Genomic DNA, 16,012 nt, shown 5'->3' on the forward strand with positions numbered 1-16,012 from the left:
CCGGTGGAGGCCGCAGGCGGGGGCGGGACCGAGGACCCGGGAGGGCTCGGCGAGGTTTCTCAGCAGCCCCCCCGCCCACGAGCGGGCTGCGCCCCCCAAGCCTTCGGGGAGGAAGACGCCCCCGGCGCGCCCTTGGCCCTCCCGCTCTCCCGCCGGTCCTCGCAGGACCCTCAGGCCCCCAGATCCGCGCTCGTGCGAGCCCCGCCCCTCCCTCCCTCCTGTCAGGGCCGCGGGGAATTTCAATCTCCTGCTCCTGCCGGGGTCTTCGCGGGAGGGGGTAAAAAGCTGCACACCCCCGGATCGCCCGCCCTCCAACGGGAGAGAGACCCCCATACAACCGGGGGAGGGCGCGAGGCTCCCCCGGGCAGCCCCAGCACCGAAGCACCGAGAAAGGGGGGCCGGAGGGAGGGGCGAGAAGCGAGGGAAGGACGTCGCGGCGGGACAGGCGGGGAGGACGCGAGAGGGACGGTCACATCCGTGCGCATCCGTGCTGGCGGCATCCAGCGGGCGCTGTACGCGGGGCTCGGGCTGCACGGAGCTGGAGCTGTAAGTGCGCGGGGCCTGGTGGAGGGTCCGAGAGGGGGCTAGGCGGGGGCTGGGCAGGAAAAGGGGGGAAACCCGAACAGGGAAGAAGACCGAGAGCGGGGCGTGGAGCGCCAGCATGCGGGGCAGACATCCTGACACACACACCCAAGTTACCAGGGACCTAATGCTATTAAGAAGCCCCCTCCCCCAACGCTCTGGAGGGCTTATTGGGAGACACGCTGGGCCAGAAACTCCCCATCCAGCTTTCCTGCTGTGCTCACCACCCCCAGACTCATCTGCCTTGAGACCACCCGAGCCCCCAAATGGTCCGGCAGATGACTTGAGAGTTCTGGGTTCGAATCCTGGGTGCAAGCTACCCCTGCCCTGGGCTGTGAAGTGGGACAGTGCCATCTCATTTGCAAAATGTCATTCTGCATTCAGCCCAGGCCTGGGGGACAACCAAGAACGAGGCATGGCCCCTGTGCTAGCGTGGCCTTCAGCTCCTTGGCTGGCACTTACTTGGCTCATGGGACAAATGGGAGCTGGCCCTGGTGGCCATGCATGAGTGGGGACGAGGGCACATCCTGCTCCATGCTGCCATCCAAGCCCAGGAGAGTCACATCTGGGCCCACCAGACAGATGGGGGGTCCCCTGGACCTGGCACACTCCTACCTATATGAGATGAGGGCCCCCCAGGCAGCCACTGCTTTCTGTACTCATCACAGATGAATGACATGGGGGGACAGTGACATGCCCACTGGTGATGGCAGCTCTGGATGAGGTCCCTGGCCTCCATGGCAGGTGGTTCCCAGGTCCCCAAGCTGTTGGGTGCAGCAAGGTTTTCAGCTCCCCAGGCAGCCGAGACACCACTGTTGCCTCCATCCTAGCAATGGGTGGAGGGAGGGGTTGCAGCTGCAGTTGGTGTCAGGGTGGCCGGCCCAGCTAGACCCCAGGCCTCAGAATGTCCCAGGAGCTTAGCACTTGGACACCAGAGCCAGGGAGACCGCTGCTTGCTGGCTCTCAACCTTGGGCTGGTTCCTAAGCCCAGTGCCTCAGTTTCCTCATCTGAGAAGAGGGGAGCAGAGCAGCACCCCCACTCAGGCTACTCTGAGGATCGCAGGTGAGCTGTCCAGTGGAAACGCAGGGAAGGTGCCCACCCCCCCTCCACCTTGAACATTTTGTTTTCACAAATACCCCCCAACCCCTGCAGCTCAGGCTATTTGGCTCCTGCGTCATGTTTGTCTGTGGGACTGCTCCCCCCATAGCCCCTGTCACACGTAGATGCAGCTGGCGGTTGCCCTGGCAACAGCTCAAGCAGCGGCTGCTCTACTGGCTTTGAGGGGCTGCGGGGGGAGCAGCCTCTTCCACTCAGAGAGGGGAAGGGGGTCCTGTGACTCCCGGCCCCTGGGGACCTCACAACTGGCTATAGGAGTGACAGCTTCTGGAAGCACCATGCCCAGCCCACAGAGCCCTACATCTTTGGGGGAGGCACCCAGAGGTTTGAAAGCGAGGCCTCATTTCTGGCCTTCTGAGTGCTGCCCCTCCTGGGGTGAAGAGCTGCCCACCCTCCTTCTGGTCCTTGGCTCTTGGGTCTGGCAAGATGGGAGCTCTCTGAGCCCAGCACCCACTGGGCTGGCCCAGGGACAGGATGAGGCATTGTTGGGTGCTGGCCTGAGCTGGGAGCAGGTAGAGACCAGGGATGGCGACCCTGGACCACCACAGACAGACACAGCAAGGAGCAGGGAACTTGCTCAACAGCGTCTATTTAGAACCCACAGTTGCCAGGTGTGCTGGGGCCCCGCCCTCCCGCTGAGCTTATGTTTCTCATGAGGAGGTGGCCTCAGATGCTAAACAGAGCCATGCGTGGGGAGTAACCCTTAGTGGCCAGCAGGGCCCCAGGGAGCTGGCCTGGGCATGAAGGGCAGAGGCGGTCTAACCTGGCTCTGCCACCACTAACTTCCCATGAGACCCTGGGCAAGTAGTTGAACCTGCTAAGTCTCCATTTCCTTTGTCAAAAGAAAATGACAGTGTCCCCTGCTATAGCTGATGCACCTGGCCCACCTCCGTAAGTGGAAGAGGAAGGGGAACCCAGACAGCAAGTGCAAAGGCCCTGGGGTGGACTGGGGAGCACCTGTAAACGAGAGCCTGGGGCATGGGGCCCAAGGAGTGGGCACCATGTGGCAGAGGTGGCCTGGCTCTGGGATGGATTTCATCCAGGGAGGGAGGAGCCTCCCAGGGGCCGTGTGCAGGAGGCACAGGGCCAGAGGTTGTTGGGTGACCCAGGGCAGAGGTGGGTGTCTGGGCAGGGTGGTGTGCTAGATGAGGGGGCTTAGGAGGCCACAGTGTCTTAGCTATCACCCTGTCCTTACTCTGGGGGTCTGCAGGGGAAAGTGAGCCCCTGCTAAAGGGAGTATGCAGGTGTGATCACGGGCAGGCTGGGCACAGGGAGACTCAGGGAACTCACAGGGAGAGCAGCAAGCCTTCAGGGAGAGTCCCAGGGCTGCCACTATGGAAAAGAAAGGTGTCCTCCCCTGTATTCAGAGGTGCCCACTGCCAGGGTCCCTGGCTCAGCCCGATCCCTGCCCCACACACAGGTTCTGAACAGGACCACCAGGGCTCTGCCTGGGCCCAGGCTCCATTCCTCAGCAGAGGGCCGCTCTCTGTCCCAGTGGTGACTTCTGGGCATTCTTCCTGCTCCAGACAGGATGCAGCAGGGTGACTTGGTTGCCACAGCAACGTGAGGATAATTGAAGTGGGATGGACCAGGAGGGAGCGAGCGCTGTGGCCCCCAGTCCCAGGCATGCTCCAGCTGGGCACAGCCCGCTCCGTGCTCCCATTTTTGCTGATTGTGGGGAGTAGGCTCTGCTCTGGGGGGCACCACCCACCCTGGGTTTGCTGGCCCACCTGGGGTTGAGGATGGGGCGTTGACCCCTGCCGTGCTCGGTGAGTCCGTGTCCCCCTGCGGTGCATCCTGGCCACATGAGCAGCTGCCCTCTCTGCCCCGGGCATGTGGGCTGAGGTCCCAGGCCGCAGGCTCCCCTGCCATTGGGGTCCCACTGTGCCCTTTCCTACCTGTGGTCCTTTGGGGTACTGGGACGTCTGGGGTTCTGGCAAATTTCTTGGCCTCCTGTATAGAGGGCCTGAGTGGGCATGGGGGTTGGGAGAGTCCAACATCTTGTTCCTCTCAGCAAGCTCCTAGGAAAGACAGATATTTCCTGTCACAGCGTCTGGGGTCCCAGCCCTGGACAGGTGGGGTGTGGGTAGGGAGTGCAGCAGAGCAGGTCCCTTCCTGGTGAAATTCCAGCTGCTCCCAGATGGAACACCCACTCAGAGCCAGGCACTAGAGGCACTATTGTCACCTTTCACAACAGTCACCACCACGTCCCCAAAGTTACCCTGCAGGGGACACAAAGCCTTAACAGGTCACCCAGCAGGTGTAGTGGCTGGAGTCCACCAGTCCCCCTGAGTGCCCAGCACAGTCCAGGGTGGTGGGTGGGCTCCTGAGCCTCTGCCTGTCCCTCTTGTCCCCCCCATCCATCCTCCCCGCCTCCGGTGGCTTCAATGGTGCACAAATGAATGTGTAGTCAACCAAAGGCCGCGGGCCATGCTGTCTGCTGCAGGTCACCCACCATGTCGACCTTGCTGGAGATCAAGAGCAGTGTGCTCAGGCAGGTGCAGGTGTGCCCGTCCTTCCGTCGCAGGACCGAGCAGGAACCAGGGAGCACCAGCGCTGACCCGCAGGAGCCCGCCACGGGGGCCTGGTGGGTGCACCTGGCCTCCCTTTCCTGGCTGGACTTCCCACACCACTGCCCCGGCACCTGCCCACCTGGGCAGGAAGTGGGGGGTCTGAACTCACACTGCTGCCACACTCCAGATGTGTGGAGGTCTGGGTAGATGGGCCCCTTGCGTTGTGCGGCTGGTCCCGAGCTGGGGCCAGCATGTCCTGTGAGCTGAGAGCCAACCTGGGCCTTTCTCCCAGGAAACCTGGCGATGGCGTGGAGTTCTTTGCCCAGATGCGTCTCATCCTGAAGAAGGGGGAAGGCAGACAAGGCCTGCCGAGCTCCGAGGTGAGCACCCCTCCCCCAGGGCCCAGGCACCAGGCACCCATTAGCCCATCCACACCTGCCTCCACCCTCCCTCCTTCCTCCCTGGAGCACCCCCTGTCCAGCCAGCCTCAGGATCCTAGGGGGCAGCCACGTGCTAAGGCCCTGGCCACCCCTGAGACCCTCACCCTGTTGCCCCTCACAGGTCCTCTTGCGCAGTGATTCACCAGCCCCCGCTGAGCCCGTGGACCCCAACCGTGGTCTGAGAGCCCTGACCCAGGAAGAGGTAATGGGGGGGTCCAGTCCCAGGAAGAAGCTGGAACTACTACTCTCAGCCATTTATGAGCACCTCTGCATGTGGGTCCAGGGTCCAGTGACAGGTGCACTGCAAAGGTGGGTGGGATGGGTGAGTGAGGAGTGGAGGGTCCCCTAGTGGAGGGCCCAGCAGGTGCAAAGGCACCAAGGCAGAGACCGGGGCTCGACCAGTGGGAGGAACTCAGGGAGTGGACAGGAGGAGCCTGGGACCCACCCCGTGACTGGGGCTCAGGGCTTACTCCCCACCCCCACCCACAGGTGGACATGCTCTATGAGGAGGCTTTGTACACCGTCATCTACCGCGCAGGGACCATGGGCCCTGAGCAGGTGGACGACGAGGATGCCCTACTGGGCTACCTACAGCAGGTGAGCCCCATCAGCTCTGCCCACCTGCAGGCCTGGCCCCATCCCGCTTGACCTACCCCACTTTGGGGAGAACTGAGACCACTTCCCACCCTAACCTCCTCCCCCCACTGCTGACATCACCATCAACAGAACAACACACAGAATTGCCCCCATGCACCCACGACAACAGATGGCAGCACATGTAAGCACACATATGTGCACAGGCAGACACAGGCTGACAGACGTACCAGAAGGACAGCAAGATGGGCAGACACATGGAGACACACAAAGAGGATTAGAAAGGACAGAAGGATGGACTCTCCCAGAAAAATGGACAGACACACACTTTCCCTCTCCACCTGCATGTGCTCTGAGCTCCCCACGCCCCTGTGCCCCCATGAAATGAGGTCAGGCATTCCTGACTGTGGCCACACCGAGGCCCCCCAGGACAGCAGGCAGCCTCAACCCTTCCACCTGCCCTCCTTCCTCAGGCATTCGGCACCAGCCCAGAGGAGCACGCCGGGGCCGTTGAGTGTGTGAAGCGAGCCAAGGTAAGGCTGCCAGCCAGGGGGCAGGCATCAACCTGCTGCAGTGCCCATGTGCCAGGGCCCAGCATAGGGCCCTGTCATGCTCATGCTGAGCAGGTGTCCAAAGGGGCAGCTCAGCCCCGAGAAGCCCCCTAGCATCCCTCTGTCTGCAGGCCCCCACATATGCCCTGAAGGTCTCCGTTATGCGTGCCAAGAACCTTCTGGCCAAAGACCCCAATGGTGAGCGGGGACCCAGTGGACCCCTGTCATGCCCGGGCCTGGCGGCCCTGGAGGGTGGAGGGCGTGGGCTCGGGCACTGAGTCACCTGCTGCGTTCCAGGCTACAGTGACCCGTACTGCATGCTGGGCATCCTGCCGGCCTCGGGCACCCCGCGGGAGCCTGGCGAGCAGAAGGACCAGCGCTTCACCTTCTGCAGGGGTGGCAAGCGCAGTGGACTGCTGCCGGCCAAGTGTATTGAGGTCACCGAGGTCAAGAGCAGCACCCTGAACCCTGTCTGGAAGGAGCACTTCCTCTTGTAAGCCCTTCCCCAGCTGCGTGGCCGAGTGGCGGGGGGGTTGGAGGGGCACTGCCTGTGGTGCCAGAGCTGGGGCTGCCCAGGGGGTGACACAGCTGTTCCTGGTCTCATTGCCTGCCCCGGGGAACTTTGAGGGGGCTGGTCGTATGCCCACTTTCCAGAGGAGGAAACTGAGGTCCAGAGAGGGGCATCATGCCCCTGTGGCCACACAACTGGTGGCAAGTGGCAGAGTCAGGATTTGAACCCAGGCAACCTGTCTGGAAAGTGGGAGCTGGGGGCCCCCTCCCTGTCGCTGCTGAAAAGTCTCCCTTGCTCAGGCCACTCCCAAGCATCTGTGTTCTCCTTGTAGTGAGATCGAGGATGTCAGCACAGACCAGCTGCACCTGGACATCTGGTACAGGCCCCTGTGCCCTGCAGGGCAGGGGGAGTGGGTGCCTCTGGTCTCGGGGGGAGCAGGGAGGACTCTGGGCCAGGCTGAGGCTCCAGACAAGCCAGGCCCTCCCCACCCACCCACGCAGGGACCACGACGATGACGTTTCCCTGGTAGAGGCCTGCAGGAAACTGAATGAAGTCATTGGCCTGAAGGGCATGAGCAGGTACTGTGGGTGGGAGGGACACTTGTGTCCCCAGACCTCAGGGGCACTGCATGCAGTGGATCCCCAGGGACCATCAGCGTGATGCCCACCCTGCTGTGTCTAGGTACTTCAAACAGATTGTGAAGTCAGCCCGTGCAAATGGGACAGCAGGGCACAACGAGGACCACACTGATGACTTCCTGGGATGCCTGAACATACCTATCCGGGTGAGTGGGCACGGGGAGGGATGGAGGTGGTTACATTTAGGGGACACCTGCGGTGCCCTCAGGCATTGGGGGTGCCCTGAGCTTCCTGAGATATTTCCAGTGGCTACTCCTCCGATCCCCCCAAGAGCCTCCCACCCTCCTTGGGCTTCGGGGGCCACCCCCAGAGGCAGGGAGAGGGACTGCCTCAAATGTTCTGTTGGGTTTGGGCACCCGCTGAGCACTACCTATGAGCTGGTCACCCATGTCCTCATGAGAAGGGAAGCTGAGGCCGTACGTTCTCCCCAGGGTCGCACAGAGTCTGGCTGGGAGGTAGGAGGGGGGAGGAGTCTCGGGTCTGACCCTCCTGCCGCCCCCAGGAGGTGCCCGTGGCTGGCGTCGACCGCTGGTTCAAGCTGGAACCGCGTTCCAGCGCCTCCCGCGTGCAGGGAGACTGCCACTTGGTCCTCAAGCTCATCACCACGCAGGTGGGAATGGCCCTCCAGCTGATCTACACGCAGGTGGGGGAGCGGTGGTGCGCAGGGGTCGGGCAGGGCCGATGACTGCGCGGGGTCTGCGTTCCAGAGGGACACGGCCATGAGCCAGCGCGGGCGATCCGGATTTCTGTCCCATATGCTGCTGCTGAGCCGCCTGCTGCGCTTCGAGCACAGAGCGGAGGAGGTAGCACGCGCCCGCAGGAGCCCCAGGGCCCTGAGCGGGGATGGGGGTCTCCCGCCCCCGCCCACGCCCGGCCTCCTCCCGCAGCCTGACTCGAGCAGCTGGCGCGGCGAGCTCAGCGCGCCGGCCGCCACAGTCCTCTGCCTGCACGGGGCCCAGAGCAACCTGTCACCGCTGCAGCTGGCGGTTCTGTGAGTGGGCGGGGCGGACCGAGGGCGCGGGACCGAGGTGAGGGGCGGGGCTTGCTGGGGGAGGTCGCTGTGCGGGGGCGTGGCCAGATGCCGCCCCACCCCGGCCCCTGCAGGCACTGGCAGGTCAGCAGCCGTCACCATCAGACCCGTACGCTGGACTACGGCTACCTGCTGGGGCTGCTGGAGGACATGCAGGCGCACTGGGAGGAGGCGGCCTCGCTACCGCAGGAGCAGGTGGGCGCGGCGCTGGCCTACCTGCTGCGGGTGCAGGGTGTGCTGGGGACCGGGCCTGTTCCGTGCTGGGCAGTGAGGGGCAGAGTCCTGCCCTCATGGGGGTGAAGATAAACCGACAGAGCCTCACGATGTAGAAGAGCGCAAGTACTGTGTTGTGAGGAGAGGGTGGCATGTGTTGGAGTAACTTCTGGAGAGCAGCCGGGAGGGGAAAGAAGGGAGTGGGGAAAGCCATAGAGGTGGTGACAGTCCGTAACAGGAGGAAGCTGTCAGTTATAGGGTGGGGCAGAGAAAGCAGCTGGTGTAAAGGACCTGAGGCTCCTGTGGGCAGTGAGCAGAGAGTCGTGAAAACAGACTGGTGCAGGACAGCATGGGAAAGTTGCGAGGGGTCAGAGGCCGAAAGAGGGTGCTCCTCTGGGCAGAGCCTGGCAGACAGGGCTGGCCACACAGTAGGGAGGATGCTGCTGGGGCCAAGGCAGGATGGTGGGGCTGCTGGTGGTGGCACTCTGAAGGGTCCTGTCCCCCAGGAGGAGAGCCTGGCTGACAGTTTCTCCGCCTTCTCTGAGTTCGGGTTGTGTCTGCTGCGCCAGCTCCGAGACTACTTTCCTGCCTCCAACAGCACGGCCGTCTACCGCTTGGAGATGCTGCTGAGGTGGGTGCAGCTGCCACGTGCGGGGGCGTGGGGTTGGCTGGGGCAGTCCCCACTCAGCTGGCTGCCCTCACCCAGATGTCTCAGCAAGCTGAAGCTCTTCCAGCCCTCCTTTGAGATCTGCCCCTTCCAGTCAGAGCTGAACATGGACATTGCTGCCACCCTGAAGGTGTGTTTGGGCCTGGGCCAACCACTTGGCCCCTGCCCTCCCCTGCCTGGCTGGGACCCTGAGTACCACAGTCCCTGGCCCTGTCCGTTCGTCTTCCCAACAACCCACCATGCTTCCCTGGTGGTTTCCGTTGCAGAGAGGCAACCGCGAGTGGTATGACAGACTGTTGGACTCCAAGAGCCCTCGAGAGCAGGTGCAGTTCAGGGAGGGCTTGGCCGCATCTGGTGTGGGCAGGCCGAGAGCGCGGTACCAGCCAGGCTTCTTTGCAGCCAGGGCCACAGCGCCTCGCCGGGCTTGTTGAGCTGGCAGATGCCATCTACGACGACCTGCAGTCCTGCTACAGCATCTATGCCAGCCTCTTCCACAGGTGGGCCCAGCACCTCAGTGCTGACACTGGGCCAGGGCCAGGTGGGGGCCGGCAGGGCCTGCTGGTGGGGAGCAGGTGGCTGAGGTGTGTCCTTTGCAGCATCCTCAAGGTGGACTTCTTCACTCTTACCTTCCGGCAGCTGGAGCGTCTGGTGAGGAGGGTCACCGATCCTGGGTGTCTTCCAGGCATGGGGGAGCAGGAAGAGGCCCCCTGGCTAGGAAGGGCTGGGTTTCTTTGTTGCAGTGGGTTGATCCTGTCCTCTTGGGCAGGTGGCCGAGGAGGCCTGGGTGCTGACAGAGGAGCTGAGCCCCAAGATGACCCTGGAGGTGGCCTCAAGGCTCTTTGAGCTCTACCTGACCCTGGCAGACACTCAGCGCTTCTGGAGCAGCATCCCTGGCCGGTGTGCACTCCCCCCCAGATAGGCTCTGGGATGGGAGACCCCAGGACCTGTGAGGGAGGCTCTCCTTGTGCCCCTGTGGCCGTGAACTAAGAGCACACTAGGTTAAGGTGTCTGAGTTGGGGACTAGCTTTGACTGGTCTCCCACTGCAGGGACAGCCGCTCCCTGGCCCTGGCTGGCATTCATGTCCCATTCCTGCCCGCCGTGAAGCTCTGGCTGCAGGTGCTGCGGGACCAGGCCAAGTGGCGGCTTCAGGGAGCCGTGGATATGGACACAGTAAGTGCGTTCCCAGACCTGAGGACACTGGGGTGTCTCCAGGGTTCCCGTCAACCCTGATCTCTTTCTGCCTTCCCAGCTGGAGCCCATGGATGCCTCTTCCAAGCACAGCAGCTCTGCAGTCACCGCTGGTCTTTGCTTCAGCCACATCCAGGAGCTCTGGGTCCGCCTGGCATGGCCTGATCCCACTCAGGCCCAGGTGCTGGGCATCCAGCTCAGTCAGGTGCGTGGGCTCCAGGGGGTGAGGGGAATAGGCCAGGAGGAGATGGGGCCAGGGAGGGGTCCACAGCTCCCCAGCACCCGTCTGCCACCTCAGGACGTGTGTGAGGCCACTCTCTTCTACACCGAGCTGCTGCGGAAGAAGGTGGATGCTCAGTCCGGAGCAGCGGGAGAGGCAGTGAGCGAGCCAGTGAGTGGCTGGCGGGGCGGGGGGGGTGGGCAGGAGGCAGGCCACCACAGGAACCCAGACCCATGCACCTCTGGCCACACCCTCCCCCCAGCTCTGTGTGGTCCTCAATGATGTGGAGCTGGTGAACAAGGCTGCTGCGCAGGCGCTGAGGGGCCTGGCGTGGCCGGAGCGGGCATCGGGGTTGGAGGGGGTGCTTCCCCGGCCCCTACTCAGCTGCTTGCAGACCCTGGATGAGGACCTGCAGAGGGAGGCCCGCACGGTGACGGCGCACCTGACCTCCAAGGTAGGCAGGGGGGCTTGGGCATGGGGGCTGCTCCTGGTGCCCCCAACACCTTGCTGAGCACTGCCCCTTCCCTCAGATGGTGGGCAACATCAGGAAGTACGTGCAGCACATCAGCCTCTCTCCTGACTCCATTCAGAACGATGAGGTGAGCCTGAGCTAGGGTGGGGGCAGAGTGCAGAGAGTGTGTGTATACGTTGGGGGTGGGGCGGGGGTCCAGGTGCAGGCCAGCCCTGTGGACCCCTGCCCACAGGCTGTGGCCCCACTCATGAAGTACCTGGATGAGAAGCTGGCCCTGCTGAATGTCTCCCTGGTGAAAGAGAACCTCAGCAGGTACTGGTGGGACAGGGTGGGAGGGAGGCAGCCCGGGCTCGGTTACTGACACTGCGTCCCCACAGGGTGCTGGAAGCCCTGTGGGAGCTGCTCCTGCAAGCTATCCTGCAGGCACTGGGCACAAACCGCGACGTCTCCACCGACTTCTATGGCCGCTTCTACTTCACGTTGGAGGTAGGCTGTGTGCAGTAGCTCTCTGCCGGAACTCCCCCGCCCTCTCCCCACAGGCCCCCAGCGACCAGGCTGCCCTTACCCCTCCTTCGCTTTGTCCCCACCAGCCCCTTACCAGGATCCCAGCCTCCTCTGCCTGCACAGCCACTCCTCCAGGGCCCTTCCTCCCTATCAGCAGCAGCCTCTGTGCTGCCTGTTAGGCTGACTGGCTGGCTTGCCTCAGGTGCTGGCATTTCCCCAGGCCTCCCAGGGGCTTCTGCTGTGCCCAGGTGTGAGAAGTGGCCCTGCCCCGAGCTCCTGAGACCCTGGTGCTGCTCGTACTCCCTGGAACTTTGGGTCTCCATCTGTCCCCAGCACACGCTGGGTCTCCTGATATCTCTCCCTTCTTACCCTGTCCCAGGCCCTGGTCAACTTTTTTCATGCTGAGGGCCAGGGCCTGCCCCTGGAGAGCCTAAGGGATGGAAGCTACAAGGTGAGGACTGGCCCTTCTGCAGGGGGTGACACAGGAATCTGAGTTCAACCTGCTGCCCTGCACCAGCCCAAGTCATGTGACCTGGCACCCTCTCCCAACACCCTCCCCTGCAGAGGCTGGAGGAGGAGCTGCGGCTGCATAAATGCTCCACCCGTGAGTGCATCGAGCAGTTCTACCTGGACAAGCTCAAGCAGGTAGGGCAGCCTACGGTGGGCACGCAGCCCCATTCTGGGAGCCTCTGCCCACTCACTGGTCTTTCTGCAGAGGTCCCTGGAGCAGAAACGGTTTGGGCGCCTGAGCATCCGCTGTCACTATGAGGTGGCTGAACAGCGGCTGGCTGTGGAGGTGCTACATGCCGCTGACCTGCTCCCCCTGGACACCAACGGTGAGGTGTGGTGGTGGGGGCAGGTGGGGCCAGTGGGTCAGGCTGGCTCATGGCTGTGTGCCCCCAGGCCTGAGTGACCCCTTTGTGATTGTGGAGCTGGGCCCACCGCACCTCTTCCCACTGGTCCGCAGCCAGAGAACCCAGGTCAAGGCCCGGACGCTGCACCCCGTGTATGACGAGCTCTTCTACTTGTGAGTGCCCACGCATCCCTGAGACCCAGGCCCCGTGCTGGCACAGTAGGGCTCCAGGTGACTGCCCTCCATCTGCAGCTCCGTGCCCGTAGAGGCGTGCCGCCGCCGTGGAGCCTGCGTGCTGTTCACAGTCATGGACCACGACTGGCTGTCCACCAACGACTTCGCTGGGGAGGCGGCCCTTGGCCTGGGTGGTATCAGCGGCGTCACACAGTCTCAGATGGTAGGGGGCGCAAGAGCTGGGCAGCCTGTCACCCTGCACCTGCGCAGGCCTAGAGCCCAGGGTGAGTACTCACTGGGTGGCAGTAGGGGCCTAGGGGTGGCCAGGCCTGGTGTTGGCTACCACATACCCACCTGCCCACCTGCAGTGAGGTCTGCGCTGCGGATGCTGGAAGGCCGCACCAGCAGGGAGGCGCAGGAGTTCGTCAAGAAACTCAAGGAGCTGGAGAAGTGCATGGAAGCAGACCCCTGAGCCGCCCCTGCTGCTGCCTGCCCCTCCCCCAAGTTCCCTGCAGCCAGGACTCTTGGTGCCTCCTCTCTTGCTGTGACATGTTTGCTGTGACTTCAGTCCACTCTGGTGGTGCCCCTTTGGTGTATGCTATGAACAAATTACACCCCAGCAAGTTCCACCCTCACCCTGAATCTGGGCAGCCGATGCAGCAGGACCTGGCCAGCAGCTGTTCCCTTGCACACAGAGCAGACTAGAGTGGGCATGGTGACCAAGTGGGCTTCTCCACCTTGGGCTCCATAGCGGGTCTCGGTGGCAGCTTTGCTCCCCAGGGGACATTAGGCAACAACTGGACACACTTTTGGTAGTCACAACTGAAAAGTGAAGGGGGTGCTGCTGGTACCAGTGGGTGGAGGACAGAGCTGCTGCCCAACATCCCACAGTGAACCAGACAGCACCCAACAAAACACAGTCCGTTCCCAAATGTCAAGTGCCATGCTGGAGAGCCCATATTAAGAAAACCATTCCCTCCCTCTCCTGGGGGAGGGCAAGTCCTCGCCAGGCCGAGAGGCAAGAGGGCCTGGGGTTAAGTAGTTGAGGGCCCCAGGGGGCGGTGAAGGTGCGGGTGCTGCTGTGTCAGCACCCCTCTCCTGGCACTGGAGTCCTCCCCATCAGCAGGGACGCAGAGGAGGTTTGCTGAGTTGCACGGGTCTCCAGTCCCCACCTGGCTCCTGGGGCCACTCTGTGAAGCCCAGGACATCACCCACGGCTGATGGTCAGTGTACAGGACTCCACGCCAACTGGTCGGCTGTCCTTTCACATACATGTATGTGACCGCATAAGACTTACTCCACACCCAGACCCTTCCAAGCAGGGTCTGCTTCACCAGAGGCCACGCCGTAGGCTGAGTGTGAAGGAAGAGACCAATCTACTGCTTGTCCTGCAGTTTCATTGAGAGAGCTCCAAGGCAGGACGCAGGGCAAGGCTGCCAGAAGCATTGGACAGAACCTGGAGGGTCCAGGCCTACCTGTGTCCTCATGTGTGTCACTACTATCTCTAGATGTCATTACCCAGCCTCAAAAATACATATGTCTGCAACCTTCAGTCTCTCTGCCGTTTCTTGATTCCTTTCCAGACCCTAGCTGGGGCCATGGCTGCAGCCCCTTCCTCCAGGGTCTCTTCCTCCTCGGGGCAGCTGCTGCTGTCTCCATCGTCCTCAGCATCAGGCCCTTGCTCTTCAGACTCGTTGCTGTCATCAGCATTTGTGGGCAGCCTGGAAGGGAGGGGCGTGTTTCCTAAACGTGTGGTTCCCGAGCAGCCCAAGGCAACCTTCCCCACTGCAATCACCCATGAGTGCCCCAACCCAAGAACACATTCCTCTTATTCCTTGTGTTCTTTAAACCAAACGCCCTCTGGCAGGACATCCATTTTATACTGTATAGTCAGAAAACAATCAAGGTGTTGCTTAGGACTCCATCCCCCTGCACAGCGGTTAAAGGAGAGCCCTGGGTCGGACCTCTCACCAAACTAGGAAGCCCAGGGACCTACCGGGTGCTGGGCATGGGCCTGTTGGGGTTTGCAAACTCTCGCCCTGAATCCACATCAAAGGGGTCTGAACAGAAGAGGAAAGGAGAGAAGGTGACCTCTAAGTGAGCTTGGAGCAGAATCAATTCCCCCAACCCCCCGGCTCCTCAAAAGGAGGCGGCAGGCCTGGAGGGTCTCAGCTCCCATCTGTATCAAGCCTCACCGATTTCCTCCTCCTTGGGGCTCTCCTTGGTGCCCATCAGGAACTCCTGCTCGGCCTGCAGCACCTCCTCCGGGCCACCGCACGCAGAATACTTGTCCAGGAGCTGGCGGTTCAGGTCCAGGAAGCCCTTGCCCCACTTAAACTTCCGCAGCAAAATAATAGCAAGGTCTGAAAAGCCTGATGGTTGCAGGAACCAGAAAACACAAAGATGTTGACAATCCCTCTGTGCATCCTGATCACCCTGGCTGCTGGGTGGTGGTCCTGTCCCAGTTAACTGAGAGGTCCCCACCAAACACCAACTTACAGTCCTGACAACCCACACCCACCCCCGGCCTCTGTCTCCCTCCCTACAACACTCACCTCCACAGTCCACTAAGTTCATTTGCTGAGAAACACAAACATTCCCACCACAACTGTCTCCATATCTCCTGGGTCTCCATCTGGACCTCTCTTTGGACCATAAATTCTCTGAGAATAAGTTGAGGAGGATGAGGAGGATCCTCTGGCTGGACCCACACACCAGCCCTCATAGGGCAGCCATCCCATTCTACCTCCACCTCGACTCCAAAAGCAAAGACTGAAAGCGGGAGTTAGAACTGAAACCCTGTCTGTCTTGACCACCTCCCTGTACACCCCTTGCTATCCTCCTGGGGTCTGCCGGCAGGAAACACAATGTTGGGAGTGGACCTAGGCCACCAGACCTCCAGGCCCTGGAATTCACCTATGATGCAGAAGGTGGCCGCAAAAGCTTCCACGCAGGAAAGTTTGCAAGGCCGGCCATAGTTCACAGGGTTGGCAGCCACCAAGTAGGGCAGCAACCGCAAGTGGCTCCCTCGCATCTTCCCAAATGGCGTCTCGTCCAGTCTGGCCCAGGAGCAGTCGATGACAGCGACCCCACACTGTGCCACCAGCTGTCTGCCAGGAAAAGCGTAGGGTAGCTTCCGGGGGCCGGCACCACCTTGGTGATGGCCCCAAAGTGACGTGTGTCCCTGGAGACTGGTCTCGCCGAGGACACAGACATCATTCCCCTATCTCCAAACACCCCAAAGGGCCCTAACGGCAAGCTTTCGAGGAGGCGGCTACCCCCGTACCTGGAGTACGCTCACTTATCCCACCCAACAGGAGCCTGTCCTGGGCCCTCCTGTATCCTAGGCTCTGCAGCGGGGACAGGCTAGACAGACGCGTGCCCTGCCCCGTGGAGGGTCTGTGTACGTGAGCATGGTACACAAGTCCGAATAGGGGAGCCCAGAAAGGAAGGATGCGCGGGAGATAGGGCAGGCACCGCGCCCTCCCCAGCCTCACAGCCCGCGCCTACCTGTCTGCGGGCGACACGTACTGTGCGCCCACGGGGCTGAGCACCAGGCCTCCGAACCTGCAGCCCAGGCGCAGGCGGCGCACCAGGCCCAGGCGGGCCAGCTTCCGGCCGGTGCAGCGCCGGGGGTCGCAGTGGCCCAGCTCCCATATAGCCAGCGCGCAGGGCAGCGCGGCCGGGCCGGGGCCGCGCTCGTCCTCGGTCGCCTCCGGTTCCACGGACGCTGCCCCGAGAGAG

At 62.4% G+C, this 16,012-nt stretch overlaps 2 protein-coding genes across 6 annotated transcripts; one reads left to right on the top strand and one right to left on the bottom strand.

Moving 5' to 3' along the window:
- Positions 1-4,149: 4,149 nt before the first annotated feature.
- BAIAP3 (BAI1-associated protein 3) lies at positions 4,150-13,820 on the top strand. Of its 5 annotated transcripts, none has more exons than XM_008581285.1 (33): positions 4,150-4,286; positions 4,505-4,618; positions 4,749-4,854; positions 5,142-5,249; positions 5,720-5,779; positions 5,929-5,995; positions 6,095-6,290; positions 6,640-6,684; positions 6,809-6,886; positions 6,990-7,092; positions 7,449-7,556; positions 7,654-7,749; positions 7,834-7,937; positions 8,051-8,171; positions 8,696-8,820; positions 8,896-8,986; positions 9,123-9,179; positions 9,256-9,353; positions 9,453-9,504; positions 9,623-9,753; positions 9,904-10,027; positions 10,107-10,250; positions 10,344-10,436; positions 10,528-10,719; positions 10,796-10,864; positions 10,970-11,049; positions 11,115-11,223; positions 11,621-11,692; positions 11,806-11,886; positions 11,957-12,077; positions 12,145-12,268; positions 12,347-12,552; positions 12,637-13,820. In XM_008581285.1, the coding sequence occupies exons 1-33, from the start codon at positions 4,156-4,158 to the stop codon at positions 12,738-12,740; spliced, it is 3,510 nt and encodes a 1,169-aa protein (XP_008579507.1). In that variant the 5' UTR covers positions 4,150-4,155; the 3' UTR covers positions 12,741-13,820. The 5 variants fall into 5 exon arrangements, with proteins under 5 accessions (XP_008579507.1, XP_008579515.1, XP_008579490.1 ...); XM_008581293.1 differs by having other exon boundaries at positions 4,505-4,592; positions 4,774-4,854; XM_008581268.1 differs by having other exon boundaries at positions 4,156-4,286; positions 4,505-4,592; positions 4,774-4,854; positions 5,211-5,249.
- Positions 13,646-15,940, bottom strand: TSR3 (TSR3, 20S rRNA accumulation, homolog (S. cerevisiae)). Its single transcript, XM_008581259.1, has 5 exons — positions 15,779-15,940; positions 15,185-15,374; positions 14,464-14,640; positions 14,265-14,328; positions 13,646-13,989 (listed from the first exon to the last, which is right to left on the bottom strand). Exons 1-5 carry the CDS (start codon positions 15,923-15,925, stop codon positions 13,818-13,820), a joined length of 750 nt encoding a protein of 249 aa, XP_008579481.1. The 5' UTR covers positions 15,926-15,940; the 3' UTR covers positions 13,646-13,817.
- Between the last annotated feature and the right edge of the window lie 72 nt (positions 15,941-16,012).

Source organism: Galeopterus variegatus, unplaced genomic scaffold (genome assembly GCF_000696425.1).
Source record: "Galeopterus variegatus unplaced genomic scaffold, G_variegatus-3.0.2 Scaffold92, whole genome shotgun sequence".
NCBI lineage: Eukaryota > Metazoa > Chordata > Mammalia > Dermoptera > Cynocephalidae > Galeopterus > Galeopterus variegatus.